Raw genomic sequence first — 20,440 nt, 5'->3', positions numbered from 1 at the left:
GAGCTATGAGCACTTTTTCATCTTCACTACTGTGAAACATATCTCCTCTACTGAAAAAAAATGCTCATAGTTCTTGAGGTATCCGTTTAAGAGCCCATGTTTACTTGGCATTTTTTTCTTGTTTTGACACAAACTACAACCTCTGAAAGTTGCCTACCCTAAAATGTTAGGAATAACAGTACCAGTGCACGTATTCCACTATCAGAGGTATCAGAACGGTTTCGCTTGTAACTTTCGACTCGCTCGGGACCCTTATCTCAAATTGATACATTTATCCTTCTACTTCATCCTAGAAGGTTTGAAACATCATCACGAAATCACCCTGTATGTATACATACATATACAGGCGCCTGCGCCTGTAACTTTGACGCTCTGTGGCGTCATTGGATGACGTTGCCAGATATAGTTCTTGCGTAAAACTTAATCTAAGCCCCCTCTACAATCTCTAGAAGTGAGTAACATGAATTGTGAAACATTTTGTATTTTAAAGTTAATAAAAATGCAATAAAAATATGGCTACAAGTGATTGAATGAACGGATTGTCTTATATTAGTAACCACCAATACATGAATAATTAAGATTGCCAAACTGAACCTGACATCTGAGTATTCAGTGTGATGTAACTTTGCTGAGCTGCACAGTTAGGCTGCTGGCGGCGCACCAAGAGACAAGCCTTCTCGGAAGTGGCGCTGCGAACGGCATACACGCCCCAAGCCTCCAGGTCATACCGCGAAGATTGCCCCTGTGGTTTCTCCGGGGTTATAAGGGACGAGGCACAAAGAAAGCAGCAGGATAAATTTACTTCTGTGTGCCCTACATGTTCGGCTGTTAACCACTAGCTGTCCTTACGACGACAGAGTTCACGATGGACTTGGTTTATCTGTTGGATGTGTTCTGATTTGGTCTCGTATTACTCTGGATACTTAGCTTTAAACACTGGACGGTTATGATTTCCGACGCGTGAGTCAGTACTTCCCCCTTGCGAACGTCGTACAAATAAATGGTGCGGTATTTACCACAGAACATTTCCAGTATGAAATTTTCACTCTGCAGAGGAATGTGCGCTGATATAAAACTTCCAGGTAGATTAAAACTGTGTGCCGGACCGAGACTCTAACTCGGGGCGTTTGCCTTTCGCGGGCAAGTGCTCTACCAACTTGCCAACAAGAGCACTTGCCCGCGAAAGACGAAGGCCCCGAGTTCGAGTCTCGGCCCGGCACACAGTTTTAATCTGCCAGGAAGTTTCAACACAACACTTCTGTTTTCAGCAGTTCTATGATTTGTGGCATGGAGAGACAGATGGTATCAATAATTTCCTACGGTACGACCAGCCACGCTCATTGTAAGAGAATGCACCAAACACGAACAGTTTGCTATAGGTTTGTTACCAATTGGTTCAGTCAGCACAAGAGTGTTATAGAAATGTTCCTAGAGCTTAGAGTGGAATCTTTGGAGGAAAATAGATGATCTTTTCATGAAATAGTTTTGAGGATGTGTAAAGCACCAGAATTTGCAAAACAATTCTAGTGCCTCTGGTTCATCTTACATAAAGATCGAAAGGATAAAATACTGGAAATTAAGGCTTGTACAGAGACATACAGGTAATCATTTTTCCCACGCTACGTTTGTGAGTGGCACGGGCCAGGGAACGGCTAGGAGTGGTGTAATGTAAGCTCCGCCATGTACTGTGTAGTGGCGTGCGGAGTATGTATGTAGATGTAATGAATATATATATGTGTAGATACTTTTATGTCGGGTATCTTAAAATGTACACACGTCAGTTTGTTGGTAGTGTTTTCTCTGTAACGAGCAACCTTCTCACAAACACGTCACAAACTTTACGACCTGATGTTTTTTGCTTCACCTTAATGCACCACTAAGTGGGTTACACCTGTCAGTACAGACTAACCGTTTCGCATCCACGCGCCCACGCTACAACACCTGAGCTGCTGCCCAGGGGAAATAAGAATTAATGGCTTGCTCTGGCCACATGAACACTCTGCCAGTTACTTTATTGTGAATAGCAGAGTAATTACGTAGGTACTACCTAACCTAACCTAACCTAAAAACATACGACGTGTAGTGGCTACAATTAGTGGTGTGCAAATGAAAAATTCTGATGGAGCGTTGTTCAATACACCTTCCTCAATCACCAATAGAAATATCTGCACCTATACACCTTACGCCCTCTATATTTGCTGGAGGATCGAGACACGCAACAGTATTCCACATATGTACGTTGAGCGCCAAGCCATGCCAAAGTATTGTTCAGGCTTCCCGTTAAAGCACTGCATCCGTATGGTGAAGCCGCCTGGACGATGCTTGTTACCCGTCTCTCGCTTTTTACGTGACTCGACTTCACTCGGCTGGCAGTTCCCCCACTCGCCTTGTGACGGTAATAACTCTCAGCTGCGACCCCGGCACCTGGCTAAGAAAACGTGGCAGTTAGCTACACCACAACGCAGCACAATGTGTGAAGGTGAGTAAAGATAGCTCATCGCGCAGACGCATTCTACGTCTTGCAATTTCTGCTTGAATGGGCACAGCTGACAAGGAACCACTTGAGTGAGAGGTCGCAAAAAGGCCAATGACGTTTACAGCATTCGACGCCCCACATATTGTCTACCATGCAACCACAATATTGGCTGCTAATGGCAGCAGGGGGGGGGGGGGGGACTGGAAACATCCAATGCTGAGCACAGCATGAGGCTACGGAGCGTAGTTGATCTGCTTTGTCGTCGAATAACTCACAACGATGCTAGAGAGCCAGTGGTGTTAACACAAAGCAGAGCTATGGCAACGATAAAAAAACCAGACTCTGCATTATACACACATAAAAAAATGTTTTGCATCACCTCGGTTCTGAGAGTTCCGGAACCTGTACAGAAAATTGTAATAGACATCAACATGAACATCATTTCCGCCCTTTTTATTGCTTATGAAAACCACACATTGCATGTTGTACCACCATACAGCGAGACCTTCAAAGGTGGTGTTCCAGACTGCTATACACACCGATACCTCTAATACCCAATAGCACGTCCTCTTGCATTGATACATGCCTGTATTCGTTGTAGCATACTATCCACACGTTTATCAAGGTACTGTTGGTCCAGATTGTCCCGCACTTTGGCGTAGATCCCTCAGAGTGGTTGGTGGGTCACGTCGTCCATAAGTAGTCGTTTCCAATCTATCCCAGGCATGTTCGATAGGGTTCATGTCTGGAGAACATGCTGGTCACTCTAGTCAAGCGATGTCGTCATCCTGAAGGAACTCTCATTCGCAAGATGTGCACGATGGCGGCGCGAATTGTCGTCCATGAAGACGAATGCCTCGCCAATAAGCTGCCGATATGGTTGCTCTAACGGTCGGAGGATGACACTCACGTATCTTACAGCCGTTACGGCGCCTCCTATGACACCAGCGGCGTACGTCGGCCCCACATAATGCCACCCCAAAAGAGCAGGGAACCTCCACCTTGCTGCACTCGCTGGAGAGTGTGTTTAAGACGTTCAGCCTGACAGGGTTGCCTCCAAACACGTCTCCGACGATTGTATGGTTCAGGGCATATGTGACACTCATCGGTGAAGAGAACGTGATGCCAATCTTGAGCGGTTCATTCGGCTTGTTGTTGGGCTCATCTGTACCGCGCTGCATGATGTCGTGGTTGCAAAGATGGACCTTGCCATGGACGTCGGGAATGAAGTTGTGCATCATGCAGCCTATTGCGCACAGTTTGAGTCGTAACACGACGTCCTGTGGCTGCACGGAAAGCATTATTCAACATGGTGGCGTTGCTGTCAGGATTCCTCCAAGCCATAATCCGTAGGTAGCGGTCATCCACTGCGGTAATAGCCCTTGGGTGGTCTGAGTGAGGCATGTCATCGACAGTTCCTGTCTCTCTGTATCTCCTCCATGTAAGAAGAACATCGCTTTGGTTCAGTACAAGACGCCTGGACACGTCTCTTGTTGAGAGCTCTTCCTGGCACAAAGTAACAATGCGGACGCGATCGAACCGCGGTAACGACCGTCTAGGAATGGTTGACAACACGAGCCATGTACCTCCTTCGTGGTGGAATGACTGGAACTGATCGGCTGTCGGACCCCCTCCGTCTAATAAGCGCTGCCCATGAATGGTTGTTTATACCTTTTGGCGGGTTTAATGACATCTCTGAAGATTCAGATCGACCGAGTCTGTGATACAATATCCACAGTCAACGTCTGTCTTCAGGAGTTCTGGGAACCGGGCTGATGCCAAACTTCTTTGATGTGTGTATCTACAAAAACAGTTGCTGAAGTTGACGTTTCGTCAGAAAGGAAGCAAAGGAATTTCACAGACTGAGAAAGGACTGGCACATGGAATAGTAGGCTTTCTGCAATATGTGTTTGTGGAATGTCTGGTGTCGTATACGCTCCACTGAGCACACAACGCACGTTTGGAGCACAATGATGACGATAATTGTTTAACAAGTGAAACTGATATTGAAACAAGTGTCGAGTCTTATAGTTCACCATCCTTATCATACAGAGTGCCACGAATCTCGTCTCCAGTGAAACGTAGTGAAGGGCAATCGTTCTTTAAGTAGCGGGCACTAAACATAGTTACGTACCTGGAAGGTTATCAGCAGCATACTAAAAAAACAATTGCGAACGATTTCGAATAAGTCCACAGTAATATGACCGTGTAGTGCATAAGAAAAACTACGAATATTCAAGGGAGGATAAGGCGCACTTGTTACAAAAGCTGGTGTTCGGCCGTTTCAACGATACTCGTTACAATTTACAGGATGTGCATGATAGTGACCTGCTATGTTATGCGCATCAAATTGCGCGCGACGTAGATTACAATGATTTCAAGGGATCAGTGGATGATTCCATAACTTCAAACAGTGCTACAGAATTGGAAGAAATAAGATAACGAAATTTAGAACAAAGCGTCAACTTGACGGTGCACGGCAAACTCCTGAATCGATCCGAAAATTTGTAGATGAAACGAAGAAACTTATCACAGCGTTCAGAAAGGATTTTGTTTTCAGCTTCGACCAATCTGGATTTGTGGAGGACATGCATATGGAAGGAACCCCGGAAATTGGAGGTGCCAAGAGAATTGTATCAAAATCAACTAGCTTCAATGCCTTAACGTATTCGCATACAATTATGCCGACTGTTAATGTAGATGGTTAATTGGCTGAAAAGTTATTTACTGTGCTGCGAGAAATTGGAGGTGCTCTGTACCCTATTATTCTTTCTCATGTGCGTGATCTTGCAAGGGGAGTAGGAAATATTTACATAACAGCAAGCAAGAGTGGGAAAATTGGCGTAAGAGAACTACAAATATGGTGTGAGCACAGGTTTTAGCCAATAACTGGTCCAAATAACGGTGTATTTGCTTGATTCTTGGTCTGTGATTAAAAATCATACTCTTTTAGAGCAAACTATTCCTTCTGAAATATGTGTGACGTTGCAATTCATATCACCTGGAACCACGGTACAAATTCAGCCTCTGGAGATCGTTTCTTACCTGCCTATACAACACTTTATCGCACTATGTGCAGCTACGCCTTGAATGATAGCCAGTTTCACGATAAGCTACACGACAGATTGTTTCACATTCGCTTGTATGCCATCAGTTCTCGCCCTCCCCTTACACTGGTATGATTCAATATGCATTCTTTAAGAGTGGATACCTGGCTGAAAGTCCTGCGTGCTTCGTAACTCCCAAGAGTTCGCCTTCGATCTTGATGGCGCGCAACTTTGGGGTCACTGTGGAGCGCATTTTTATTTCGGTATCCATGGTAAAAGATAATTGTTTGTATTAAAATTTCTTGGGTGCCAACGATGTCCATTTTGTGAAGTGTAACTCTCATTTTCTGGCGTCCTGTTGATGCACATGATTAGTCATTAGCAGCCAATATTTTTCCTATCATAACTGTTAACACAACACTTTCAAATGAGCGTTACTAAAGACTGAACGTGTGACCTCGCACTCAAGGGGTTGCTTTGCAATGGCAGGGTGGCAGCTTGAGGTCGGCTCTTTAAGGCGGTGTTCTCGAGGATGGTGCTCTGCCTTCGACTTCCGGGCACTGTCCGTGCATCGTCTTAAATATGGTACCGGCAGAAGAACACGTAACAGTCCGTGAACACATGAGACGGCAGAAGCAAGTAGACCCACGCTGGCTCCTCCTCCTAGTGGGTATTTGGCTGCCGCCTGTCGGTGAGCCGACTGCTTCTGGTCTCAGCGGCGGCACTCAGAGTTGCCTGTGATTGTATGCCAATATTCCTGTTGTCGTCCGGAAGTACTAGTATTTTGGTTCTCGCTGACGTGGCCCCTACGACCCCGGTTTTCGACTACCTACAACGTTGTCGTGTCATGCTGTCGGGCTATGAGCTCCGTCACAGCAACTTCTTTACCACACTCTCCTCAAAAAATACTGAGTGGAAAGAACGACTCTAAAAAGGAAGACATCAAACCATATAACCCGTATGGCTTCATTAATATGAGTATATAACGAAGTAGAAAAATGTTTGCACGATGCAACAAGTCGATCTACCCCTCCTTCTAACGTTTTGAATTCCCCATCTATACTACAGGACTCAGCAAGGGTTAATCTCAAAGTTAAAATGGCTCCCATTCTGTAGTTTAATGTGAACGGTTACAATACACATTTGGAGGGATGAAAAATGCTAGTAAGAGCAAAGCTTTCAGGACACACACTTAAAGACCACGGATAAACTTGTGTTGCGAGGATTTAACCTGCGTAGGAATGATTAGCTAAGTGGTGAATGAACAAAGAGCGGTGTAGCTATGTTCATCAATGAAACATTCCACTACTTGCACATCACACTCACCATTGAATTGCATGTGGAGGAGTCTTACAGTCTTATAGTCGTCTTATAGTGTACTATGTGTACATCCCACCGCGGTAACCCTCCTGACAGCAAAGCATTTACTGATTTCCTTAGATAACTGCTCTACCCGTTGCTATTAGTCGGTGCATCAATGTACACAATGTGCTCTGGGACTCCTCTACCGTCCATCCCAGCGGTCGACTAACTGGGAGGCTGGCAGTGTCAAGAGGAGGTGTGCCTACTTAATCTGGGTCGTTCTCCGCTGCAGATCTGTCTCTGTGCTCCCTGCCTTCGCAGACACCGTAACGTAGTAAGCGGTGAACAGTCTACATTCAATTGACCACTTTCCAAAGAGGCTTCATCTAGGTGAGACAACAACGCTCAATGGAAGGTCACCAAACTGGATGTTCACCAGAGCGAAGTGGCCGTTATACAGCCAACTGTCCGTTTCCAACACCGTGACAGCATGCACGAGTGCGTGGGTCACATCGCAAGAAGAAAAGACGTCCCCTGGTGGAACGAGCTGCATTGTATATGTTTAGGAAAAGAGAAAGTGTAAACAATCTTGCAACCTTTGGCAAGCGAGGGCTAAAGCTAGGCGAATCATAAAGAAGAGGAAACAGAGTGCGTGGGAAGAAATTGTAACATCCCTTAACTGTGCCTCATGAGCAATGGAGGTATGGACATAAAAGTCTAGGCTAAACATCTGCCATATTAAACAATGGTATTCTCCAAACATTACCTAGACGATGGCGAGAAACTTCTTTTATTTGACTTCCAACTGTTACATAAATTATCATTTCTGCCAGCATAGGGAACGTCAGGAAAAACACAGATTAGAGTTCTCTTCCAACAATTCGAAGTAATATAACTATCCTTTCTCCATGTGGGAACTATAATTTACACCGGACTCGATAGTTTTTACTATAAGACGCAACGACGCCTAAACGTTGAGGCTCAAAAAGTCCTCCTATGACTGTTCAATACGATCACTTATTTTTCACTGGAGCCCTGTCAAGTAGAGCAAGTTGAATTATAACCATCTCGTATTACAGAACTAAGGATCAGAAACACAGAGGAAAAACATTGCGTCACCTACGTGCACTTACAATGTTTTCCCGGAAGATGTGCCAACACCCAAGTGCTGAAATTTTTCTAAGTCTACCTTATCTATTAACACAACCAGGAGAAAGATTTCAGTTGTACGCGTTCTATTTTCAGGTCTGAATTTCGCAGACTGCTGCAGGCAGCATACCTCAAGGGCCTGCTGGTGGCGTCCACGGTGTTCATGGAGAGATCCTCTCTTCTCGTGACGCTGCTGGCGCATTACCTGGCTGGCGAAGTCGCCGGTCCTGAGAAGGTACGAGAGGTCCACCTTGCACCTGACCGCGTTCCTCTTCCATATACCAAGCGAGAACGCAATTTTGTTCTTGTTTCAGATATTCGCGATGGCCCAATACTTCAATATTCTCAATCTTTGTCTGGCGACGATGTTCCCCTGGGCAATATCCAGTCTGCAGGAGGCTAAAGTATCCTTTCAGCGCATAGAGGTACGTAGCAGACTCTCAGACATCAAACGACAAAACAATTTACATTTTACTGACATCAGTTTGGCCACGAGAAAGAAATATTAAATACATCTCTGTTTTGATGCATGTTCTTATGTGCACGCGTGATACGAACGCGCAATCTACACACATTGCCAAGTTCGTCGTGAGCGAATCATCGAAGGAATGCCAATAACAATAACAATAAATGCAAATCTACAGCAAGGTTGATTTTTAGATAATAGCTAGGCACGATTCGACGTAGCTCATACGGCGTACTATTCACACCTCTGGTGTAACGCCTCCCTCCTGAACACTAACTCTTCCGAACGTCTACCATTATTATCCAGTGGTTGCGATATTAAACTTATGTTATGACGGTTGTGTTCAGATTCGATGAAGACCAGTTGAATGCACATCTCCGGAATTTCGTTCGCTAACAGACGATAGGTGTATTTGCTGTATGACAGTGTTGGCTATTAATCACGTTGACAATTCCAGTGGAAAGGATACATTACTTAAAGTGGTAGATCAAAATGTACATAGAACTGGGATCCGAACCAAAATGCTTGGGTTTCGCGGGAAATGCCCTTACACGCTGAGCTACCTCTGGTAGGGTCGAGGTCCACCCTCAGAGCTTTAATGCCGCCACGACATCTCTCCTACTCTACAAACTTCACAGAGGCTCTCCTGCATACCTTGTTGGATTAGCAGTCCGGAAGAAGGAATATTCTTGGACACGTGGCGTAACTGTAGCCTAGCGATTGTTCGTAGTACGTATCTTTCACTCTGCAAATGAGTGTGCGCTGATTTCAAAGTTACTGGTACATTAAAACTTTGTGGCGGAGTAGATATCGAACCTAGAAATTTACCTCGAGAAATATTGGCATCGTTTCCACAGCCTATCAAAACACATCCTGAATATCTCAACTTACATCGCCTCCACTCGAGTCTTCATTGTCGAAAGAAATTCACTTAAAATTGCTATTCTAGACAAACATTACCTCATTTTTACTCAGAAAGCTAGGCTTCGGTTTGAAAGTAGATCAGTTACGATACGACATAGTTGTTTCACTACTTGATCTCGCTCTAGGATCTAACTATGGGAATTGTAATAGACTTACCACATTATACTGCTACCTTCAGTCTTCTCTACAATCTCTTTTGAAACGCGTGAGCGTTGATATGTTCGATCTACTGTCCGAATGGCGCCATTAAACTGATGTAGATCTTTGTCTGCTTTTCTTACACGTTGTTTAAATATATTTCCCATGTCAGCAGTTCAGGACCGAATGACTACAACATCTTTCGTGACCTTAGTACTTACATATTACACAGTACGCGTTAATTATATGTTTTAGTTGAACCACACCTTTCTTACGTGTGGAAGAATCAACTAGATATTGTCGTCTTTCAATTAAAATTTTAGTGGCTTTCTATCAGTTCCACTGAACACTCTTCCCGTATTTTGACTATCGTCATTATAATAGCCTGATAAAATCGAGCCTGTAGCCAGGAAACCTAAAATCTATCCTTCGCTTGTGTGCTTCAGGAACGCGTAATAGTTGTTTCTCGCACGTACGTGATAACCCATATTATTTCACAATAATGTTCGTCTTTTTTGCAGGTAATGTATGGATAACGTACGGCGCCTATACGATGCTAAATAAACGACCTCCTATTGCTTTTATGGATAGTGTATTTCACGTCATCGAATTTAGATTGTCTGTAAATTTATCAAAGGGGTCTGAAACTGACAAAAGCATCTGATTATTAATCTAAGTCTCTTATTATTCTCCTTATAAGTCCCTAGATGAATTCAGTTTGGATCTCGGAATACCTTACTTTTCCAGTAAACACATCCGTTCTGGGAAGTTTATCCGCACAGCATATGTTTTGTTTTGGTTATGTACTTCCGCACCCCAGTGGTAACACATGGTGATTTAGTCATATAAAACCGTACCGGGGCGTCACATATGGATTATCTCGTGGAAAAATATTTACGATAGCAATCAGCGAGGTGTCTCACTAGATATCTTGATCCGAAACCGATACAGCCTGTCTGTGGTTGTGACGGGGGGCGTGCAAAATGAAGAAGTCCATATTCTTGCTAAGAAAATCACTAGTTTCGGAACATCAATTGATCTCACACTTTCCCCTTCTGTATTGTGCCGCCTGGCACACAGAAAGCTTTTCAACAGTGGTAAGAGGACTAGAAGGCGTCTTAGTTCTTCAGCCTGTTATTCCATGTAGACCAGGCTCGCACGGTTTTCACCTGCCCAGATGGCTGATATCCGCTTTCTGACGCGTAAGATTTATCCACTGAAGTTTTGCAATGCAGCTTCTGTGCACTGTAATTAACCCAATCCCATTCTGTGACTTCACTAACACAATAGAAGGTGACATAAATCGCGTCCTCTTTTCATGTGCAACATAGGAGCGCCACAGCAATAACATCGTCTGAACGTAGAGTTTCCCACGAGAACCATCATTATTCTTTCCTTGAGTAATTCCATATACGTATAATAAAAAGAGCTTGCTACATTTATACAGGCTGCCAAGAGACTTTTGTAGTAATAACGCAGCACTGGGAGCTAGGTTAACAGTCGTTTTATGTTAAAATGTATTTTATATGTATAATTATTTCAAGTTATACGTTGTACATTTTTATCGGTATCGTGCCTACTCTTTTCGTTTTATTTGTTCAATTTGTTGTGCCACGGGAAATAACTCTGTTAAACAACTTTCTACGATTCAACACAGGGTGTCACACATATTTGTTAAAGATGTATTTATATACATATATTTATGCCGTAACTCTATCGTTTATCGTTTATCGTTAATAGTGGTATATTGTTCCTCTGTCTTTTCATTTGACTTACCAAAATCTATTGTTCAATATTTTATTTGAATGCCTAACAGCAGCAGGTGCCAAAAGCCCTTTGTTAAACGTGTATCTGTATGTTCTCATATTATGTCATCAATTTAAGTTTAATACTGTACGCTAATTTATACCTATTAACTGGCTGAGCGGTTATTAGTGCAGCTCACCTCCTAGTCTACACTGTGCTAGCGTCCTTATCTCCACATACCTGTTACATCCACCTGAACCTGTTTACTATCATAGTCTCCCTCAACAACTTCTAATATCCCCTCTCCCTTCTCTGTCTTGTCTTTATTGCCGAAATGATACCTCAGGATGCGTCCTAGCGAGGTGTCCGGGTTGAGAGGTGGACATGTCACCCTAGTTCATTAAAGAAATCCGTATTAGTTATGCTAATACACTCAACCCTCCCTTTAATTACCACAGTCCCTATCATGCAACAGACAATTTATGGAGCAAGTTATGATATCGTCTTGTTTGTGGTCAGTTTAAGAGTTGTGCCCTTGATATAACTCTGTTTATGATAATTTAATAGCGGATCACTCATATCTGACGAAGGGCACCGATAATAAAGGTGAAACTCAACTACTAAATAACATAAAAATATTAGTATCACAAAGTGATATATTTCGAGAACTCCTAAAATATTAGAAGAGACATATATTGAATGGAACATAAATAAGAACTCTGTAACTTCGGTAATGAGATGCTGTCTATTCACATACAGGAGCGAGATCAACTATCATGTTACAGAGCCCTAAAACTCTGAGAGTTGGTGTGCCTTAACTCGCTACTGCTAACTATTATGAACAATATCAATCTGGAATGGGAGCCCTTGATACACATCACACATGCAAGCCGTGGCTGTGTATAGCGACAAGGCGACAGCGAAAGCTGGCAGGGGTCAAATTAATTAGACTACTGCGCTGGTGCTGCGAGTACATTACCACCTGCAAGATGCATAAGTACATGATGAAAGGCCCCCAGGATTCCGTAAAATTAAGATTTATAAAAAAACAAAAACTGAAACACCGAGTAACCAGAGGGTTGGCAAAGACGTTAATTACGAAAGCGCGGTAAGGCGCAGACAAACGAAAACATTGTCTCATTCAATTTGTTGTACTTTTTTTGTTTTAAATAGACACAGTCAGACTCTCTCGTATGTAGAAGGACGATGAGGATGTGCGATTTTAGAGTTGAAGTATTGCGATCTCGATGTATTATATGTGTGAGTGAATTACAAGGTGTACAACTTTGCTTCCGCCGCTTTTTCCCCAACCTTTGAGGCTTTAATGAAACAAATGGGTTACACATGTATCATTCAAAGTATTTTCCATCGCTGGCCACTACTTTCTCCCATCTTTCGGGCAGTGTACGAATCCCGCGTCGAAAAAATTGTTCATCTTTGGAAGCGATCCACGAGTCGATCCAATTTGTGACTTCTTCATGAGATCGGAGGTGTTGGTCAGCCAGGCCATGCGCCATTGATCTAAACAGGTGATAGTCAGAGGGAACAATGTCTGGAGAATACGGCGGGAGGGGTAGAACTTCCCGTTTTAACGTTACAAGCACGTTTTGATCTCTTTTGCAACGTGGGGTCGAGCGTCGTCGTGCTGCAAAATCACTTTGTCATGCCTCTCGCTGTACTGCGGCCGTTTGTCTTTTAATGCTCTGCTCAAACGCATTAATTGCGTTCGACAACGAGCACCTGTGATTGTTTCTCTTGGGTTTAACACCTCACAGTACACGACGCCGAGCTGGTCTCACCAAATGCAGAGCATGGTCTAAGAGGAGTGAATATTCGGTTTGGCCGTCGACGTGGAAGCATGGCCGGGATATACCCATGATATTTTGCGTTTAGGGTTATCATAATGAGCCCATTTTTCGTCTCCGGTCACAATGCGATGCAGAAATCCCCTCCGTTTTTGCCTCTGAAGCAATTGTTCACAAACACACAAATGCCATTCAACGTCTCTTGGTTTCAGCTCACACGGGACGCAAGTTCCTCCTTTCTGAATCATGCCCATAGCCTTCAGACGTTTTGAAATGGCTTGCTGTGTCACACCCACCAATCGTGCCAATTCTTCTTGAGTTTGACGCCAGTCTTCACTCAGCAGTGTTTCCAACTCCGCATCTTCGAAAACATTCTCTCTTCCACCACTACGCCGGTCTACGGCGTTAAAATCACCGTTCTTGAAGCGTTCAAACCACTCAAGACGCGTTCTTTCGCTAATTGCGTCCTTACTATACGTACTTGAGAGCATTCGATGAGACTCATCCACTGTTTTCTTCATATTGAAACAAAACAGTTACACCTCTCACAAATGAAGAGAATTAGGCTCGTAAACTGACATTTTCAATCAAGAACAACTTTATGATGCAAACACAAATCGACTAATGTTTGAATGAGGTTATGTTGGCCGAGGTCTAAGCTAACTGCCAGACATCTGCGATCTGTTTCTTTCGCCGCTACTTATCGTTGTCACCAACTATCGGCAAACGGCGGAAGCAAAGGTGTACACATTGTAAATAATGTTAAAAAACCTAATCAAGCATTTTATTTATTGAACTGAAGAGAATTTTCGTGATCACGATAAGCGCCGCCTGCAGCTTCAACTAGGTCAGCGAAGTCCTATCGCCAAGAAAAATAAGATAAGCAGAGACATTTTAACAAAGCAACCATATTCATATTAATTTTTTAAAATTTTACGCGCATTCAGCTCGGAGCACAGGGATGATGTTACAGCTGCTGTCTGTGGCGGGCTGTGCCCGTGGATAAAGAGCCGACTGAAACAGAGCGGGCGAGAAGCGACAAACAGTACCAACTGTTGTCACCAAGTGGTAACTGACAAGGCTCTGCCTGGACTAATGTGACAGAAATACTTCTGACTCTTGTGATCACCTTGACTCTCGCTGGCCAGAAGTGAAGAACTCTAACGTTCTCTCTGTCAGTCCAGAAGTGAATTTCTGGCGAACTCCTCAATTCGCCTTTACGCTGCAAGATTAGTGCCTTGTTCTCGCCGTGCAGGGAACTCTCCAATCGTGGGAGGACACAGAAGCGGCTGCCAACCATACTCCTAGATTCTGCCACAACTTTCTCTTTCAAACCATTACAACAAATTTTCATTCTATAGCAGATTGTCCTGCAGATTCGGTGTGCGCCCTTTTGCGTCAGCACATGTCATACTGGTCCACCAATCAGGTGGCGTTTATCGGTTTATGTGCGGGAAAGCATAGCCCTGAAACTGCTTCTGGTTGTTGGACGGCAGTGTTCTACATTGGTGCCATACTGTCGACCCGCCCTGAGGACACGGACATTAAAATTCTCCGAACAGGCGCATACAATGCAGCTGTCTGGAGTTGTCTGGTAGGTGAGCGGCAGGACCCAATGCACTAAAACGATTGGCGAGGTACCGGCCCCGGTGCTGTCCACATCCCACACACCCTGCTTGTCTCGCTACAAATGCCAAAAACGTTCGTTACCCCCTGTGGTGCGACAAGCGAGCTATGGTCTGCTCTTGTCTTTCATGTAGCCGTGCCGCCACACATTGTCCAATGCCTAATAAAGCGCGCCGGCTCCGTCACCCAGTACTATCCAAAAAAAATCAAAGCCCTCATTCCAGATTTCATTACTCCTGTTACCTTTGGGCATCACCACTCGTCAACTGATCTGTTATTTTAGTCAAGTTGTGCCTTACAACTTTTTTCTCACCAGTTCGACTCAGTATCTCTTCATTAATTAGCCGGGCGCTGTGGCCGAGCGGTTCTAGGCGCTTATGTCCGGAACGGCGCTGCTGCTACGGTCGCAGGTTCGAATCCTGACTCGGGCATGGATGTGTGTGATGTCCTTAGGTTAGTTAGGTTTAAGTAGTTCTAACTCTAGGGGACTGATGACTTCAGATGTTAAGTCCCATAGTGTTTAGAGCCATTTGAATCATTCGTTAATTATTCGACCTTCTTCTGTAGCAACAGATTTCGAAACCTTCTATTCTGTTCTGTGCGTACTGTTTGCCCTTCATGTTTCATTTCCGTCCAAAGTTACAGTAATTCAGAAATGACTTCGTAACTCTTAATTTTATTTTAGGTATAATATATTCTAGAGTTTAACTGTGTTTGATCAAATAAAATACACAACTATTTGAGTTATCGACTCTTTTGTCATTTTGCTTGACGTAAGAAAATTGGTTTGTTTGTAAGCTACTCAGTAGGCCTAATAACTGTGTCTTCCAATTCTGTATGCGTATTGCCCATGTTTTAGGATGCAGTTGTTTTTGTGTTTACTGTCAGAACCAGCAGTATTGTGCTTGTAGCTGCTTCTCTTTTTACTGCTGTTTTATCATTTTCATATCTAGCCATAGCACAGGCATTTTATTTCGTTTTAATCACTAAAACCATATGGAAGAAGATTATGAGTAGCTATTTTCCTTGCGACAGAGTTCATGAGGTAACCTGGAAGTCACCCGACAAAAACATTCAGAACGAAAGAGATCACATTCTGTTATCTTCCAAGCTCATAATTAGTACCAGACATGCTGTAGACGAGATAATGAAACCATTGGAGAGAAGGAGGAGGATTAAAGGATGATTTAATGATTGGTGTAGGGGTGCAACCAACAAGAGAAAAGCAGCCGAAGTGCTATGGTTGACAAACAGAAACGGTGAAAGAACAATGTTCGGATACATCGAAGCAGCTTGTCGAAAAAGTCCTCCGAGCAGAAAAGCTCGTTAGCAAGACGACATTGACAGTAGAGGATACAACGGTAAACTGCAGGTAATATAAGAGACTTTTACAAAACAGTCAGGGTCTTTAATAAACGATATAACGCAAGAACTGACGTGATCAAAGATCAAGCAGGACACATGATAACTAATGAGACGAAAGCTACGGGGGAATCGAAAAACTATTTCGAAAACTCCTAAGTATGGACAAAACCATCAACGATACTACGACGACAGTCGAAAAAGAAGAACTGTTCAGAGAAAACAGAGTGATGGTACCAACATTGGAGGATGAATTGCCAAGAATGGAAGAGGTAGGAAAAGTCATAAAAATGCTGGACAAAAGAAAGGCACCAGGAATAGATGGAATACTTGCAGAGATGCTGAAAGAGGGACGAAATGTCCTACAGGAGTCCACTGTCTGATGCGTTTAATTTAGAGGATAGAAAGTATTCTGGCAGAATGGAAGCAGTCTGTCATATACACGGTACTTAAGAAAGGAGATCCAATGAGATGCAGCAACTATGGAGGACTTGCCTTACTATGTACAGCTTATCCTGAACAGATTCTGAGCACGCTGTTGCTGAAGCGGCTAACATCATACGTCAAGGAGGTACTTACATTCCCGCAAGCAACTTTTAGAAACGGGAAGTCAGCCGCAGATCAACTACATAGAAGAAGGCAAGTATTACCAAACAGAAAGGAATTTCACAGAGATGTTCACTGTATTTTTGTGGACTTCCAAATAGCATATGACACTGTAAACCAGCAAACAATATGCCAAGAAAAGTAAGAAGACTAGAGACAGCAATTAAGCTGGATGGAAGGATCAACACCCTGGCCTGTGTGGATGACACAGTTTTAATGGCACAGAAAGATCAAGGTCTGGTTCACTTGGGATGAGTGTTAATGGAAGAGCCAATGAGAGCAGGCTTGAAGATGGATATGGATAAGACCAAATACCTCATAATGAACTGGGAGAAGGATGTCAGATCTAAAATCTTTGAAAGCGAAAAGAGTTCAAATTTCTAGGGGCAGCACTCGGTGGAAGGAATCAGGTAGACCAGAAAATAATGACAAGAATTCAGGCAGAAAACAGGTTAAAGTTTGCAATCGGAAAGATGCTCAAGTACCGGCTTCTATTGAGATCCACGAAGATTAAGATCTCCAAGACTGTAGCGTAAAGCATGATCCGATGCGAAGCAAAGACCTGGACTTTGACCGAAAAGGTAGAAAGAAAAATCCTGACTTGATAATGCTGTTCTGCGACAGGTTTCTGGACTAGGGGAGGCTGGAGACGGCTGGAGAAAATCGAAGAAACATGAACTGCAGAAGTTGTACAAACTGCTGGACATTGTGTCATTGTGACAGGTGGTGGAAGAAGAAGTCAGAGGTAACAGGCCAAGGGACAGACCTTGAATGTCTTGATCGAAAGGATTGAAGAGGATATGAGTACGATAGGAATGGCTGGAGAAAATAGATTTACTGTAGAAGATGGAGGAGGCTGATTGCCGTGGCCAAAGACCGACTGCAGTTTATGTGGTCAACCTAGTACAAGTAAGTATGTAAGTATGGAGAAGATGTTACCCGTCATTTACCAAGTAGTCCTAATTTGGTAGCCAATTTGTTATCAGCAGTGAAACACTTGCGTTATCACGATTGCGACCTAACTCACGGGTTGGGGTTGGGTTGTTTGGGGAAGGAGACCAGACAGCGACGTCATCGGTCTCATCGGATTGGGGAAGGATAGGGAAGGATGTCGGCCGGGCCCTTTCAAAGGAACCATCCCGGCATTTGCCTGGAGCGATTTAGGGAAATCACGGAAAACCTAAATCAGGATGGCCGGACGCGGGATTGAACCGTCGTCCTCCCGAATGAGAGTCCAGTCCTAACTCAAGTTTCCCCACTAATTCCCCTCGTCGGCGCTGCCAACAGGACTTTCTACTAAAGCCAGAGGCACCTGCTGACGACAGCAACAGGAGAGCCACAGTGGGGGAGGTGGTTGTCTCCTTGCAGCACGTGTCGGCCTCGTGGGACGGCGCCCACCCTACCCTGGTCAACGTCAGCCTCAGTATTGCACACGGCAGTCTCTGTGCTGTTGTCGGGCCTGTTGGATGCGGAAAGGTGAGTTATTTAACTCGATAAGTTTCAGAAGTAGAATACATATCGATTTATATCTCCGTGAAGACTAAATATGTGTAGACGTTCAAAACATCTTCAAGACCCATGGTGACAGCTTTATTTTTCGAGGTTATATCTGAAACTTTTCCTCTCATGCTTATCACCTCTTGAGACATGTCTCTCTCTCTGTCTCTTGTTCCCACTTGTATGAAATTTAATGAAAAACCAGTGTTCAGGCTGTAACACAGATTTCAAACCTGAGTGAGGAATCTCCTTTGCGGTGAAACTGAAATTTCGTGGCAGGATTCTTCCTCCCTGGTCTCTTGGTTCGTCACCACGGGTTTGGCGCACAAGTCTTGCCAGATGGCGAGCGTAGCAAGGAGTTCGCAAGGTAGTGTCATGGGGAGGTTTGCTCTGGGAGTCCGACAGAGTGGGAGGCAGTCTGCAGTGCCGAGAGAAGTGGCGATATCGACTTCGCTCTGCGCCAGAGGCCACAGGGGGCAGTAGCTGATAAGTTGTGTGGTGGCGCTGACAGCCTTGGATGGCGCTCTGAGCACACTTGCATGCATCAGTGTGGCTGGTTCCAGGAGTCGCCATAGGAATTAGTCGCCAGTAAAAGCGGGAGTCAGCAGGAAGCAGGAGGGGTGGCTACATCGTCTTCTGGTGGCGCCGTAGGCCTCTGTGGGCAGTGCCAGACTAGATGTGGGGCCTTGCTGGTGCACAGGGGAGACTTCTGTTGCACTGCTGTGGCTGGCTGCAAGGGGGTGGACTCAGTCATCCCATGTAGGTGTTTAGTGGACGGCCACCAGCAAGAAAACTTCGGAGAAGGCAGTACCATGGAACCATGAGCCGCGAGAAAACAGCATCAGTATACTGTAACGGTCAGTGCGGAACGTGCCCAGCTGTAATGCAGACATCGTCCAGCTAGAGTAGCTGAAGTGTCTTCTTGTCGGTCTCCAGGAAAAGGCAGCAGCTCATAGTCAGTGAGGAGTAGTGGTGGAGAAATTGGTTATGGCACTGTAACGTGCTACTTGCATTTTGGTTGATTTGGAGGGAACGACAGGACCTTAATAGACTGAACATCATAGGTAAAGGTTATGCGTATAAAGCGAAGCACCGAAGAAACGGAAATAGGCATGAATATTCAAATACAGAGATATGTAAATAGGAAGAAGGCAGCCCTGCGGCCGACGACGCCTATACAAGACAAGCGTCTGGCGCAGATGTTACATCGGTTACTGCTGCTACAGTGGCAGGTTATCAAGATTAAGTGAGTTTAAGCGTGGTGATACAGTCGGAACACGAGCAATGGGACATACTATCTCCGAGGTAGCGATGAAGTGGGGATTTTCCCGTACGACCATTTCATGAGACTACCGTGAATATCAGGAACCCGGTAACGCATCAAATCTCCGACATCGCTGCGGCTGGAAAAAAATTCTGCAAGCACAGGACCAAGCATGACTGAAATAATCGTTTAACGTGACAGAATTGATTGCCATACATTTCAATGCTGCGCTATCAACAAGTGTCAAAGTGCCAAACATTCAACGAAACATCATCGATATGAGCTTTCGGAGCCGAAGGCCCGTTCGTGTACCCTTGATGATTGCACGACACACAGTTTTCCGCCCCGCCTGGGCCTATCAGCACCGACATTGGACGTGTGATCAATGGAAACACGTTGCCTGGTAGGACTTGTCTCGTTTTGAATTAAATCGAGCGGATGGACGTGTACGGGTATGCAGACAACCTCATGAATCCATGAACGCTGCATGTTAGTACGAGACTGTTGAAGCTGGTGGAGGCTCTATAATGGTGCATAGCAAGTGCAGATGGAATGATACAGGACTCGTGATACGTCTAGATACGACTCTGACAGGTGAAACGTATGTAAGTGTCCCGTCTGATTACCTGCATCCATTCGTGTCCATTGTGTATTCCGACGTACTTGGGCAATTCCAGCAGTACAATGCGACTTTCCACACGTCCAGAATTGCTACAGAGTGGCTCCAGGAACATTCTTCGTATTTAAACACTTCCGCTGGCCACCAAACTCCCCAGACATGAACATTATTACTCACATCTAGAATCCCTTGTAAAGTGCTGTTCAGAAGAGATGTCCACCCCCTCGTACTCTTACGGATTTATGGACAACCCTGCAGGATTCATGTTGTCAGTTCCCTCCAGAACTAGTTCAGACATTAGTCGAGTCGATGCCACGTCGTGTTGTAGCACTTCTGCGTGCTCGCGGGGCTCTGCACAATATTAGGCAGGTGTGCCAGTTTCTTTCGCTCTTCGATGTATAATGTAAGGATGT

At 44.4% G+C, this 20,440-nt stretch overlaps 1 protein-coding gene across 1 annotated transcript in view; it reads left to right on the top strand.

Moving 5' to 3' along the window:
- LOC124774916 (ATP-binding cassette sub-family C member 4-like) overlaps window positions 1-20,440 on the top strand; it is a 296,627-nt gene that overhangs the window by 152,831 nt on the left and 123,356 nt on the right. The window contains exons 8-10 of the mRNA XM_047249591.1: window positions 8,071-8,209; window positions 8,289-8,399; window positions 17,935-18,123. Coding sequence (XP_047105547.1) covers window positions 8,071-8,209; window positions 8,289-8,399; window positions 17,935-18,123 — 439 coding nt within the window. The remainder of the gene's footprint in view (window positions 1-8,070; window positions 8,210-8,288; window positions 8,400-17,934; window positions 18,124-20,440) is intronic.

Source organism: Schistocerca piceifrons, chromosome 2, assembly GCF_021461385.2.
Source record: "Schistocerca piceifrons isolate TAMUIC-IGC-003096 chromosome 2, iqSchPice1.1, whole genome shotgun sequence".
In the NCBI taxonomy this organism is placed as follows: domain Eukaryota; kingdom Metazoa; phylum Arthropoda; class Insecta; order Orthoptera; family Acrididae; genus Schistocerca; species Schistocerca piceifrons.
This window is presented reverse-complemented; position numbering and strand designations above follow the sequence as displayed.